Source organism: Anoplophora glabripennis, unplaced genomic scaffold (assembly GCF_000390285.2).
Source record: "Anoplophora glabripennis isolate ALB-LARVAE unplaced genomic scaffold, Agla_2.0 scaffold933, whole genome shotgun sequence".
In the NCBI taxonomy this organism is placed as follows: Eukaryota; Metazoa; Arthropoda; class Insecta; order Coleoptera; family Cerambycidae; genus Anoplophora; species Anoplophora glabripennis.
In genome coordinates, this window is record NW_019417036.1 from 106,396 (window position 1) to 122,092 (window position 15,697).

Here is a 15,697-nt window from a genome sequence, read left to right on the forward strand (position 1 = left end):
ACGCTCATTTAAATACCATTTAAATCACATCATGATGTTATATATAAATGTTTTAACCGTCTAAAAAGGATAACATATGATTAACTATTTATCTTCATACCAAGCTTTTACAATCATAGCTTGAAATATAATCATTTTCTTATATTACTTACTTTTCATTTCTTGTCAGTATTTTAGAAGGTATTGATTTGTAAATAATTATTTTAACTTTACTGCTTGAGAATATTTTATAACATGCGTTGTATATTTATATACATTTTTATTCATTTTTCACCGAAAAACTGTAGTGTGATATGGAATATTTAGACTGCTAAATGTGGAATACAAGAAAACTAAATAATATTAGATCAGGTTAATATGGTTAATATTGCCTACTACAATGTTAAAACGAATGCTATTCCATATTAGCAGTTGAAGGTCTTTCTTTGATTAGTATTTCTAATGTCAAATACAGGGTGTTTCAATTAAAACTTCCTACCTGGAAAATATCTAAATTAAAAAAAAAAACAAAAAACCTGAGATACGTCGACTTTCTTTTCAAGGGGGACACATGAAGGCGTAAGTTTTGGTGTCTTGGTAGCTACTCCTTAAGCAGAGGTGTAAAATATCCATAATATTTAAATGGCACCCTATGTTGAGTGACATCTCATTTTAAAGCTGTTTCAAGTCTGCTCACGATAGGTATCACTCAACATAGGGTGCCATTTAAATATTAAGGGTATTTTACACCTCTGCCTAAGGAGTAGCTTCCAAGACATCAAAACGTACGCCTCCATATGTCCCTCTTGAAAATAAAATCGACGTGTCTTAGGTTTCTTTTGTTTTTTTAATTCCGATATTTTCCAGGTGGAAGTTTTAATTGAAACACTCTGTATACATATTACGTACTTAATATAATTATAAAATAAAATGCGAATCCATATTAGTAATTTTTAAATGTTCTTAACTTTATTTTAAGAGGAAGAAGGTACTACATTTATACAGGCCTTACGTTTAAGTCTGTATCTTTAATAATAACTTGCCTATAAATTTGGTTTGCTGCAAAAAATGTGCAGTATCTGCAGCCGCGAGAATATACTTAATTATTATTATTATTATTAAAATTATTGTACAGTAGTATAGGTACCTACAGAATGGTTTAAATAGTCGGCAACATCATAATGCGAATACACTAAACGTTGCGAAAAGTAGAATAATTAATTCGTTTTTAATTTGCATGATTCTTATCTGAGAAGTAGGTACAGCGTTGTAATATGTGGTACAGCATATTTTTTACATTTTGAAGTTCGTACCTACGTATTCATTTGGAACAGCTAACAATAGGAACAATATATTGCACAATTTTTAACTAACACATCGTAGTGTAAAATAATGGATTCATTAATAACTATTGTATTAGAATTGCGAAAATTTGGTAGGCCTTGTTTTCATTTTTTATCTAAAAATTGAACGCACATTCAAAGATTTATCGCAAACAGAGTTGAGCGTGGGTGGGTGTAAGAAATCCATCCCTAGCATTTCACACCCCAGATATAAGTGAGTGTATTCACTACCTTGCAGTTAAAGATATAAAGTGAATCAAAGTACGACAATGAAAGTGGCGGTAAGTGCACTTATGTAACTATAATGTAGGAATATTGACGATGATATGGCTTCATTTCGTGTGAGGCTTTAAGTGTAGATTGTCTTCAGTCATGTTTTAATTATAGCGTGATCTTACCCCGTTGATAGATTATGAAATGTTTGAGGTAAAGATATTATTTTATATTTATTAAATGAGTAAATTCAGCTTGTATTTTCCGTAACAAAGCATTTTTTTAATATTTGGGACTGGGCAAAAGTAATTCTTTTAGTTATTGTAGTTGATTTATTAAAATTTGCGCAGACATTTATTGTTATTTGGGTATTTTGCCACTTGTGATAAAAATACAAAATTAATTAAATATACCCCTACGTTAAAAGGCTCTACCAAGGATTATTTTTATTAAACCATTTTTGTCTAACTGAAAAATTCCACACAGGAAAAAGTATTTCAATGTTCAAAAATTCAATCTTTTTTCGTTATCAAAACTGGGAATAACGCTTTTTAAATTAGTTTTTAGAGTTTATATTTTTTTGTTTATTTGCTTCCATTTGTTTAATTATTTTTTAATTTTTTTCTCTGGTAGCAAATAATAAAAGAAAAACTAAAACCATGCCGCAAATAAATAACTTTCGACAATTGCTTAGATATTAATAACAATCTTTATAAATAAAACTGTGGAGTTTATGCCTATGATTCTTTACAAAAATTTAAAGTATTGGCAAAAGGTTTAACTTAATGAAATATTGACCTCTATAATTTGAACAAATTGAAAAGGGACAGTTACCAAGCACTTAGAAACATGATTTAAAGTAGGTACAATACATTCATGAAAAATCCTAAAATAATCCTTATTTTTGCGGACTATTCACTAGTGCACTGAATTTAAAATTGTATTTCTACCAAGAAAATCCTATGATTTTTTTTTTGCTAAATAATAAATCTAGATGTACTGAAGTACTTATAATGTAAACTATAAAAATACTTTTTTAATAAAAGATGTCTAATACGGATTAGAAGTAGGTGTATTTTCAAAGTGAAATCAAAAACGTTGCACTACGAAAATTTTAATTTTAATATGAACTATAGCAAACTACATATTCTCGAAGGTTCAAAAATAAGTTTTCTAATAATCACAAAGACTAGGAACTATGATTTTAATTTAAAATATATTTCAAGTTAAATTTATTGAAAACAGAATAATTAATTTTCGAGTGAACTTTAGATTTATTTTGTATCTCTCTAAATAACAAGTTATATGCTCTTGCGGAAAAGTAAAACAAAAATTAAAATTAATTAAAAAATGAGTCAAAACAGCCGACTGCTATTTTGACAGATACGGTGGTTAGAGGCATCGGTTTTGGTCTAAAATAAATAGCGACACCCTCAAATCCCAAAGATAATTAGCCGCCCTGTACAATATTTCAAAGGGGAAGGTCATTTGTATATCAGTGTATCTATGTACCGGATCTAATATAATAGCACATAATAGTATCGTAAACTTGTTTTGTTGAATAACTTGGGAGTCACTAACCTGCAAACGTTATTTCTGAAGCATTTTAAAATACTTGTCTTTTTATAATGAAAAATAATAAAATATATTGAATGCTACAATAATGTATTTTAGGTAGATAATAACTTTTTTTAAAGTAAATATGAATAATTCAGAAATTTATGTTGGCAAAACCTTAAATACCTCTATCGAAAAATGGAATCAAACAATTTAAACTTTGTAGATTTTTGACATATTAGTCATATTATTCACAGCAATAAAGAGGAAGAATAATGCTATAAAACCACGAAGCAAAGACAAACTAATAAATATGTGTTATCATTAAAGGTGAGATAGATAAGAAAATTAAACAATTCTACGCTTTTCACTGTTGACCATGTTGTATTAAAAATCGTATTTATAATACAATATTAAAATATATTTTATTTTATTGGTTATTACTGATTTATCCAGCACTGCGGTGAGTTTACTTTATTTTAAACAAAACAAAAACTCGATTAACTAGATACTTTTTTTCTATAGAACGTAATTAATTATACATCAAAAACACTGATAGCTGAATTTCCAAAATAGTCAGAAGTCAGAAGTGGTTCTAAGATTTTTAATACCAGTGTCTCCCAATGTTTCGGACAGTGGAATGCGTAATTTTTTTCTTTACCTAGTCATCAAATATTTGCAGAAATATTTTCGAGAATGTTTCGAAAATTTGAAGCTTGAAAACTTGGCCGTCGATTCATTCAAAAAGGCTTCTTAAGGAATCTTTGACCTGCCCTTGTGTTCTCGGTCTAGATTTTGTGGTAGCTATCAGAATCTCTAGGTCCACCCTGATATTGATTTCGGTTCTTGTTGGTTCTACGATATTCCCTAGTGGCCTCTGTGATTAATCGCAGACGATGCTTCCAAACGTTTCAAAGTTCTTCATTATACTGTTCTATTGTACCGTATACTGTTCTACAAGCAATTGCGCTTGTATGCAAGTTTATATTTGATTTTGAAAATTTCTCTTCGAATCGTACGCCATTGTGACGTACTAGATTATGAATGTTTTATTATGAAAAACATTTTATTGAAGCAACTCCTCTCTGTCACTCAATTAGTAAATAAAAGGAGGAGGACAGTGACATGATATATTAGTTGAACTCCTTATTAACAGATGCCGTATTTAAGTCACGACCGTCCGCCAATTCATTTATCTTTTATATTATTTTATTGCCAGATAAATGATGAATGTAACTATGTAAGTATTTCGGTGTTCCAAAAAAACATATTTATACATAATATTACAACTAAGTTTTCAATAAAAGGGAACAATTAATGTACACAAATCAACAGAATTTAAGTGTATCGCATGTATTGTAAATGCTAATTAAGTATATGGATAATATAATATATAATATTATATAAATGTAAGACTTTTAAGCACAAAAATTATTGAATTATAATTATAATGAAAATGTGTATAGCCATTCTTTTTAGTGTACCTACATTTACTAAAAGCCCTTTCACATTGAAATATTTTAAACGTAGATTTTATTAGTTTACTGTAAAGACGCACCTATATATGTTTTTCTTGTTAAATACCAAATTAATTTAAAATATCAGAGTATCACGATCAAATAACTTAATAGAATAATAAATCAAAAAGCATCGTCATTGCATACCAACAAATACATCTTCTGTCGCTAGGCGAACTATCTAAGAATATTTAATGGCAAAAATAAATTATATTCATATACATATATAATTCTTTATACTAATGCAAATTGTGCCCTAGCTGGAATTTCTTTAAAAATATTAATGATATGTATGACACGAATAGACAATCAAAAAATTTATTCAGAGATAAGAAATAAAGCTAGTAGGCTTTATAATTTATTTTTAAGGTTATGAAAAGAATGTAATTTCACTTTATTTATGACTTCTTGAAAGTAATTAACCAACAAGCAATAATATGTTTTTACAGAAATGAATTAGTATCAGATAATAACTTTTACAATGCAATTAAACTTGTAGGAATGCACTAAGGATTATTTAATTGGGTTTTTGCTATACTAAAATGAATAAAAAAATGTACTTATTAAAATAATTTGAAGTAAACAAGGATCTAAGGAGATATAGGTATCTTAGTGAGGATAAGATAAAGTCATAAATTCACTGAAAACAATGACACATGAGATTTCATTATAAAAATATTGCAAAATATGCCAATTTTTTAAATGTTTTCTTACTTTCTATAACACAACCAAGGTACTTGTTTTACGAAAATTGTCCCTCTTACTTATACCTACCGAAATTTCTCAAAAACGGTTTGACTTATAAAAATTAAACAAGAGTGTTAATATTTTTCAAACATTTTGTAGAATGAACAATAAAATCATTGGGTACGAAATAGTAATAAGTTAGCTTCTTAAAACTAGGTAACATGTGAAATGTGAATAAATTGCATGCACTGCATAAATTAGTTCTCCGATACCTACCTTAACTTTATAAACAATAATAAACTTTTTTTGGGAGAGGGTAATATCCATTGTCCATTTTTGACAAAAACATATCCTGAAACTATCGGAGGACAATTTAGGAAACCCTGTATATTAAATTAATTTAAAAACATATCTGCAAAGGCATTATCTTGCTATTATATTTCGTAAACTTACATGACATATTAATGATAGCTTTGACGTTTCACAATAACAAATTTTAACTTAACCTCAACCGGATTGACGTGGCCGTTTACATATTTTTCGTAATTTCTCGAAACTGATATAGATTTCTAAGAACATTATAGAACAATATCTACGCTTCTATGAACAAAGATAGAAATATAACATATTCTAGAAACATCATGAAACAAATGTATAAACAGAGCACACTCTTAAAGATGATTGTCCTGATCAGCGATCATAGTCCTCTTCGCCGGGTGCTTGATATTGGACCAAACGATCCAGGTTAACGACTTTTCTCTCTGGGCTCTCTATAGATCTTGTAGACTATGTCGTTGATCCTCTTGATTACCGTATATGGTTGTTCCTAGAAGATTTTCCTTTCTTCCTTATTGGCTTCTACAACCATACTAGATTCCGTGTTCAGAAACCACTGGTGTTGGCTCTGGCATTGTACAGTGTTTTCAACCAATCGCTTTCAAAATTCATTTTCTGACGGACTTTGTCATGAATGGTATCAATTCTTTCTACTACTCGGATAGGTGTCTTCCGGTGTGTCAGTTCAATCTTCTGGATGGCCAAAAACAATGTTGAGGTCAATTATTTACCGAAGATTATGTTGGATATGGATTCTTCCAGTAGACTCATGGGCTGTTGAACAATAGACCAATAGGAAAAGAGGCACATGTCGGTCCCAATCGGTTTGATCTTCATTGACGACTATTCATAGGTGATTTGCCAGGTCCGGTTAAAAAACGCTTCATGCCGTTGGTTTGTGGATGCAGGAGTGTTGTTGTTCTGGTCTTTTTGATATTCATTACCGATTTAAAATTTGGCCCTTCATCAGTTTGCAATTCTCCTGGAAGGCTGAATCCGCAGAAGAGGTTTTCAATGAGAACTTCTGCTACCATCACTGTCTCTTGATTAGGGATGGGATATTCTTTTGTTTACTTATTTAAGTAATTTATCGCTAACGGGAGGTAACAATTTCCAAATTCTGTCGGGAAACGTTCAAGCGACGTCACGGCAAGTCTCTCAAAGGGAGCTCCAACGTTGTACTGTTTTATCTGTCCTCGGCTTCTAGTTCTAGGTTTCTTTCTGCTTTTAAAATTTAAATGTTTTATGCATTTAAATTTATAATATGATAACAATCAACATTATGTATAATCTCACAATATCATTTTATATTATTAATATTAAAATTAAATCCTTCTTAATTAATATGTGACAAAAATAGCTGAATTTAGGGAAATAGTTTTAATGTGGAAAACATAAATTTAAAGGTATACAGTGTGTTTCATTTCAAATGTTCAAAAAAAAATGTTTTGACTATATTGTTTAAAGGCCATCTTTGTGCACTTTCTGGTACCATAGTGTAGTTTCGATCAAGCTATGACCAGAGTGAAAAAACGAGATGGCCGATAAGAACAAACTTATGTCAGCGATGGCCATGGAGTACAATATTGATAAGTGTTTACATGGTACGCAATACGAGTAGACTAACCGGTTTATTTTAAAAAATGGTGGAAAAGTGTAAAGAGTAAAATATTAAAATTATTTGAAAATGTTTCCCATAAAATATGTTTCATACCCAAAGTTACTTTTAAATTCAAAATTTCATAACTTTCTGTCTCAGTGTTGTATACCGACACTTGGAGATAATCTGTTTATTGCAATTTAAAGTAAAGTAGGTTGCTGCCAAATACGTAATATGTAATAACGTATTATACTTAAATAGCAATATAAATTTAAGGATTCAAAAAAACTGTCACTAAGTGGAATTGTAGTAATACAATAATACCTTCTACTATGATATAAAATAAAAATTAAATACAACAAAGCCTAGATTTAATTTAGTTCATCTTCAAAATAAAAATTACAATCAACAAAAAATCTAAGATCATAAATTACATTATTTTTTCAACATATCCTCGATCCATCTGTATACATTTTTCGATGCGGTTTTTGATTTCCACTGTACTGGGTGGCTCAAAATGAGTGGACTATTAGATTATTTCAGAACTTACTGTGGCGGCATGTTACAATTACATTTTTATATTTAGTTAGCAAATAAATTTGTTTTTATAATTAATATCACATTATATTAAGCTGTATTTAGAGTAAATGAGATTAGGAATAAGTGCATCATAAATCATAGAGCTTTAGGTACCTAACTTGTTTATTAGACAGTATCCAGATGTGGAGTTTTACCAGGATTAGAAGTAGGTACATGACCGAGAGGGCAAATTTATCTTAGATCAGGCAAAGAAACGACATTATTAGTATGGGTTAAGTCTTGTTCCCGATCGATCGTGCTGTCCTGTAAAGAAGCGTTCAATAAAGTTATATTGTTACACGTTGCGTTTTTCTTTGGATGAACTCGAAGCACCCATATTACTTTGATTTAAATTTCGAAAATTGGGTTTTTGAGTGTTCTCTTTTCAAATCTAATAATTTTGTTTCTGTAACACTTCCGGTTATACCGGAAGTTGAGGTCAACTTTGTTACTTTAAATGGAACACTGTATTTTTTACATTTTTGGATTCTACGCTTTATTTTAATGTAACTTTTATCAACTTTCCCTATTCCTAAAATTATCCGTTTTCGAGATAGTTTTAGGGAAAAAAAATTAAAAATCAGCCATGCGCATTCTATAATTAGATAGATAAAGCAACGATATTTGCAGGAGCAGGAGCTAAATATCTAAGCTGAAAAAACATATATTCAGAGTTACCGAATCTAATATAGTGACAATTCGATATCGAGTTTGGTCCACTGGAATTTGATTTTTTGTAATGGAACACCCCATATATTTTTTCAAATCAAAATAAGTTTAAGTCGAAGTAGGTTCTGAAATAATCTAATAGGCACTTTGAGCCACCCGGTATATCCATACATTATATTTTCGTTCTACTAGTTGTTCTCTAGTCTCGAGTCGTGTCTTGTACACTTTGGATTTAATAACTCCCCAGAAATAGAAATCTAGCAGTCGGGTGATCTTGGTAATAGGGTCGTTACGACCAATCCATTTTCCAGGGAACTGTGGATTTAACCATCAGTCCCTGACTATTCGACTGTTGTGTGGTGATGCTCCGTCTTGTTGGAAATACACGTTCCTAAACATTGCTATTGAAAAGCCGTGTAAAGCATCCCAGAAGTGAATAGTTAAAAATTTAAGTAACGCCCACCATTTATGTTTTCTTCGAAAAATAAGGGTCCTACAACTCTATCTTTAATAAGTACACACCACACACTGATTTTTTGAGAATTTCCATTTTGAATTATTCCAAGTCCATTTTGAATTATTTATAGACCAATATCTAGTATTTTGCGAAGATACCGTGCCGTTTGTAGTGAATGTTGCTTCGTCTCAGAACATAATTTTTTCAAGGAATTTATAATAGTTAAGGAAATTTCCTGGGGCCCAATAACAAAAATTAAGCGCTCTTCATAACCTCTTTCCAATAAGATATGAATATGCAAAGGTTTAGTTGCCTTTAAATTATGGTTTCGAAAACATTTTCATACTTTCGTAGGCTTACATCAATTTCAAAGGCAACTTGGTTCACACTTAATAATAAGGAATTTGTATTTATACAATTAATTATTATTAATAATTCCCCATTATTTTTCCTTTTTCGTCTTGCGTTTCTAGATACATGTATAGCTTAATGTGTTATTAAAAAGTTTTTTGATAGTCGCAACTATTGAAAATGTTATAAGAAATTTTTTTGAATGATGGGTATTAAATTTCAAAGCAGGAACTCTATACGTTACTCTATTTTCTCCAACTATTCTTATCAACAGTTAAGTCTACTACACAAAACTTTGTTGATTAACACCACAAACAAAAATCGAAAAGTCCTTTTTCCAAGACTTGGTGATCTTTATGTTTTTGGGGTCACTGATCACGAACCCGGTGTCCATATGACCCCATCACGTAGATCAAGGTCAAATGAAGGTCAAACACATTAACTCGAATGATACAATTTTTAGACTATTTTCTAGGTTTTAGAGACTTATCATCGATATAGCTGGTTCATTTTTATAAACTGCAAAAGTTTGCGATGGACTATTTCAGCATGTGACTAGGAACATTCACCACTCCCCAGTCAGGACATATCAGCTACGATAAGGGCGCTGTAGAAAATGGAATTGCATCCTCAGTCAGTAGTTATTGTGTAAAGATTAAAATGTCAAAGAAAAAGTCGTGTATTGTGACAATTCGCAATCCATGACAGCACCGAAATAATTTCGCTTGTGAAATTAAGGATTCTAAGCGCCTCTATATTCGGAGCGTTTAGTAATGAACAAAATTGACTACCATAACTAATTCGAAGGAAATTCACAATATCATGGGAAATTGCTGCAGTTAGCGAGAAGGTAATGGAGCGATATACTTTCAAAGTAATTTCCACAGTGTAGGAAAATAATGAAGTTTGATTGTGTAATCACTTCAATACTAGAAATTCTTGCAAAATGTATTTTTCAATTTTTTATTATTAGAGTTAGCTAAACAATTGTAAATAAAAACCAATGGCCGATGACACTGTGGAATTTGGCCTAATGCTATAATGGAATCATACTGTTATGCGAAATTTAATTAATACTAACAAGGGAAAGGGTGACTAGAACCTTTCATTGTACATTGAGGAATGAGTAATGGTAAATTTGAAGCAGTCTGCATTCCCAAGAAATGTAATTACTACATAGACTTTGTATAAAGCTACAAATATTTGTTAATATGATAAAAAAATTTTAGTTTGGTAAATAGTGACCTGTGGATTTTTTACTAGATTTTAGAAAGAATAAAATTTTTAATAGGCATAATATCTATTTCGATAGGTTGCTCCAAAAGTATCGCAGAATTTGAAGTGTACGCCATTTTCATTCCGTCACATGTTGTAGCTGCTGTTAGACAAAATGGAGCGCTATACAAGTACGGAGAGTGTGTAGCTGAGACTGTGGGTAAATTACGTGTAATTTTCGGTAGAAGGAACGCCTGAAAAGATTAGTTTGAACAAATAGGTTCGATTGCAGACAATACAAAAGCAGGCCTGCCTCGTACTGGCCGTTTGGCCCAAAATATTGCGGTGAGTGATAGTGTGGCGGGAATTCTTGTAACTTCAGTGCACCGTCGGTCACTACAATACATTTCAAAAAACATAATGCAATAGATTTTAACAAAAGATCTGCATCTGCATCCTTTCAAGATTCAGCTAGCTAACCCAAGAATTGAAACCAGACGAGCATTTCATGGGTGGACATTCGTTAATTGGATGTTGGAGAATCAACAAGTGGACGGTTTTGCTAAGAAAATCATCTAGAGCAACTAGGAGCAATTCCATCTTAGTGGGTATGTGAACAAGCAAAACTGTCGAATTTGGGGCAGAACGACCACTGTATACCTAAAGAATAAATGTGGTGTGGATTTTACGGTAGTAGGGTGATTTATCCATTCTTTTTTACAGTGACTGTCAATGGAGAATGATATCGAGAGATGATATTGAACTTTTTATGACCTCATTTGGACGGCATGTGATTCCAGCAGGATGGTGCCACCTGCGACACGGCACGTGAAACTATTCACTTGTTACGTTAGAAATGTAATGGACGACTCATCTCACGTAACAGTGAAGTGTCTCGACTTTTCCCTAGGGAAATACATAAGTTCGAAATTTATTATACTTAAATTAATTAATTAATTCGGAGCTTTCAACGAAATTCTGCGGCAGGTATGCGAAAGCGTGATATATAATTTTCTTAAAAAAAGTCGAGTACGCGAATTGAATCGGGGAGGACATCTGTCCGATATCCTCTTTTATATTTTGACGTGTATATATTTTAAAACATGTAAAAACTGCCAACTTTTTAATTAGTATTTTTTTTTTGTCATATGAAATCCTACGTTTCTTTTGGGACATCCTCTACATATAATTTTTTACTTAGATTACCAGAAACAATAAAGATTTAATAAGATTAATATGTAAATTATATTGTTAAGACACCTTAATGAATATATGTAAATTATAACAGCAGTATTGGTAAATAATGTTTAATATTCTATCAACATCGAAGGAACTGATATCATCATTAAGAATTTTTTTTTAATACTTTAGAACTTATTACAATACTTCGTTGAAAAGTTTCACATAATTTATCTAGAATGGGCGTAAAGGTGTAACATTGGAAATGAAATATTTGGAATACTTAATTATAACTCAACTACTAATCAGATATTTTGCAAATTGTGAAAAAAATTTTTTTCATAATTCAGTATCTATTCAATAAATTTCGTATATTGCAATATTTTCTTGGACATATTAATCTTAACCTAATGTATTTTATTTTTAAATTACAATGATGATATTTCTTACGTCAATAACGCCTATTGTATAGTAGATTTATGGAAATGAAAAAAATATTTACTAACGCATGTTTATAAAAAACCAACCTTAAGAAATAAAATTTAAGAAAAGATATTTAAAACAATATTTTTTAATTCAACCAAATCCATTAACAAATTTTTAAAGAAATTATTATTTATGACCTATAAAAGATAAACTATTCTATAAAAATAAAAATAATATTTCAAACATAATTGTAAGGTGTGTTATGACAATGGTCTATTACATATTCTTGGAAGACGGTGATATTTCTTTAACATTTTAGAAGAGGGGGAGGTAGTTTATCATTCAAGGTTTGATGAATGAAAATCTTTAGTCCTTTGTAGAAATAAATGTCATTTGAAAAATTTACTAAAAATGACACGAACTGATAAAATTAAGTACTTATAGCGATACAGAACTAGAGGTCAACTGAATTAATATGTAATTTATATTAATGTAACAAGTTTTGAAAATAAAACAAAAATTAAATGAAAACGATGCCTTTAGAGAATTCTTTTAACTACGAGTAAATATTGTCTATGTCAATAGCTCATACTTTCTAAGATATGTCCCATTCTCTTCAAATTTTGATAGAAGATAGAAATTAATTTTGACTGACTAACTTTAGACTGTGTGTAAATAAGTGGAGTGGTGCCGAAGTTATTTTCTGAAAAAAAGTTCATATAAACGCAAGTCGAAATAAGCTTCCTTTCCGAGATACAGTGTTTAAATTTTTATTTATTTTTATTAATTATTTCAGAGTTGTAAAGTTATTGACTCGAAACTTAATGGTTGTATTTTATTTAGAAATATTAACAGCAACCTACTAGATAATGCATCAACAGAAATTAAAAATGCACAACTTGCAATAGAATATGTTTTATTTTTTTTCCTCAAAAACGGTGCATTCTACGAAAAAAATTGAAGAGACCAGTTTAATTCATAATTTATGACGGATTTCTAAAAAAATTCAAAAGTTAGTGGTACCATTTTTCTATGAAAAGGTTGCATTTTCGCACGAACGCCACTGGTGCAAGTAGCATTATTCGGATCACATGCACATTTATCTCTCCAAAGCGCTTTTCAAATTTCGAGTCAATATCTTTAAAATTCTTTGAAATAATTATTTAATAAAAATTAATAAAAAATTAAAATTTAAACACGCTGTATCTCGGAAACGAAGACCTACGTTTATACGAACTTTTTTTCACAAAATAACTTCGGCAACCACCCCCTAAAATAGTTTGCGCTTATTTACAAACACCCTGTATATAAATACTTTTTTAATATCAATTTAATCAAATTACAAATTATAACAGTATTAATAGAGAAGTTAACGCTATTAATTGGGATGATATTTGTTTCATAGCTATAAGACTGACGAATCTATTTCTTTATTTTACATTAAACTTCAACAAATACCTAATAAACCATTATGTTCCTCAGAAAACAGTTAATCATAAGTATCCCATTTTGTACTCTGTAAATAGCAAAAACTTAATCAAAGACAAATATAAACTGCGTCGGCGATGGAAGAAATATAAAAATAATTTAGATTATATAGGTACCACGAACAGAAAACAATATTAAAATAAAATATGCTTTTGGTTATTTGTTGTAAAAATCTAAGTAAAAATCTGTACTACTTCTGTAACCTACAACAATAATATTTTTAGCAACGATGACGACATTGATAATGCGTTTTCAGATTATTTTGGTAGCGTGTGTGAAACGTAGTTGACTCCATCTAATATTGTAACATCTGAGAATTCCTGTATGTCTTTAAAAGTTAATTCTATATATCTGATATTATAAGTTAATATCTGAAGGCGTATTCCCATATTATTATATTTTGGCCAGTTTTCACCCAAATAGTGGATTTTCTGAGAAATATAGAGGTCATGGGTAAATCTTACTAATGGCATCGTATTCAGCACCGCAAAATACTACGAAAATCATATATTTGGACAAAATTCAGGAAAAAATCAGTTTTGGTTCCGGTTTATTCTGGACAGTATTAAGTGAGGCCTCAGTTGCAGTAAGTGAACCCTAATTTGCTACAAATAAGGACTGACTAACCCCAATTGGATCAATTCTAAAAAAGTACGTTCACTTACCCGAGCAAAGCAACTCACTTGGGACAGATAGACAGTCGACTAAAATAAAATTCCAACTGAACTATCATATAGCCACAAGACTTTTTTTTGTTGTGGTAGCAAACACGTTTCAGCAAAACGTACTTGGGGTAGCATGAATTTTTTTCTGCGATTGCAAAAATTTTACCGACTGTAGCTAAAATATCTTAACAAAGCCCCTCACTTGGTGGATTTCTTTCAGTGTACAAACATGGTATATTTGGACAAAATTTGGAAAGTAATTTACTAATAGAGGGCAATACAATTTCAAAAATATACAGTCACAACTGGAGATTACTGTTTGTTTTTCGTTTAATACTATTTATAAAAAAAATAGAGAGTTTATATATAATATTGCTGTCAGTACTTTTATCGAATTAAATATCTATCAATATTTGCAAAAGGAGTTTGGAATAATAAATCAATGTTTTGGTTATGTCATTATTCATATAAAACAATGAAAACCATAAAATTGCATTAACAGTGGTCAGCATTATGACTTTTGGTAAAAAATGTATTTTATATACCTATTACAAAATAAAGGTGTAAAATATAACAGAAAACCACAATAAATTAAATTTGAATTTTCGTTTCGACTTTAGGTCACTTTTTTCTGCTTTGCACGTGGGTGCAATGAAGGATTGTAAATATTTTACGAACGGACCCGAGCATTTGACATTCAATTCAATTTCGATCACTTGTACTTATTTTATTCTAATTCTGACATTCCTTAAATATTTGCGATTTACGTTTTTTCTGCCAGACACCACTTCCTGGGGAGCAGTTTTATATCTTTGTTTGACAACGATTGAACCTTCTTATTTAGAATTTGGCGATCTTGGAGAAGTGAAGAACAGGGAAGATAACTAAAGGATCACAGGCTATGCTTGTAAATAATTGGATGAGAAAACTACTATAGAGAAAGCCATAAACCATCAAGATAGTGACAAATGGCGTGAAATTACCAAAGAAATATAAGAAGTTAAAACCAAGCGAGATGTAAATGTACATGAAGTTGTAGAAGTCAATGGATGTAGTCAGAAAAAGTTTGGACTTGAATTGACTGGCTTCACGAAAAAAAGAAGGGAACTGGCATATTGTTCAAATAATGCACAATGACTGGTATGATCAACATTGTGTTAAAATATTTTAAAATGCATATTAAGTCACCAAAACCAATAGTTTATATGATTACAACCACATTACCTCCACTAAAATTTTCAAAAAATATTAACCATTTTTCAGAAATGCCTAATCTTTATGAAACTTCCTTATATAATTTGGTATTTTAAAAACTACTTTTATTTTGACCCGGATAACACATCATACAAAAATAGTCTACATAATTTTAGTATCAAGTATACTTACTGTAGAGAAAAGCATAATAATTTTGTAAAAAGGGTTTTCGTAAAAACTTT

General features: G+C 30.4%; 1 protein-coding gene across 2 annotated transcripts in view; it reads left to right on the top strand.

The window, feature by feature from the left end:
- The first annotated feature begins 1,578 nt into the window (after positions 1-1,578).
- LOC108913303 (larval cuticle protein LCP-30-like) overlaps positions 1,579-15,697 on the top strand; it is a 52,806-nt gene continuing 38,687 nt past the window's right edge. The window contains exon 1 of one of the 2 annotated variants that reach the window (XM_018718832.1): positions 1,579-1,603. In XM_018718832.1, coding sequence (XP_018574348.1) covers positions 1,592-1,603 — 12 coding nt within the window. In that variant the 5' untranslated portion in view covers positions 1,579-1,591. Of the gene's footprint in view, positions 1,604-1,681; positions 1,749-15,697 lie in introns of those variants that run through there. The other variant, XM_018718833.1, reaches the window with a different exon arrangement.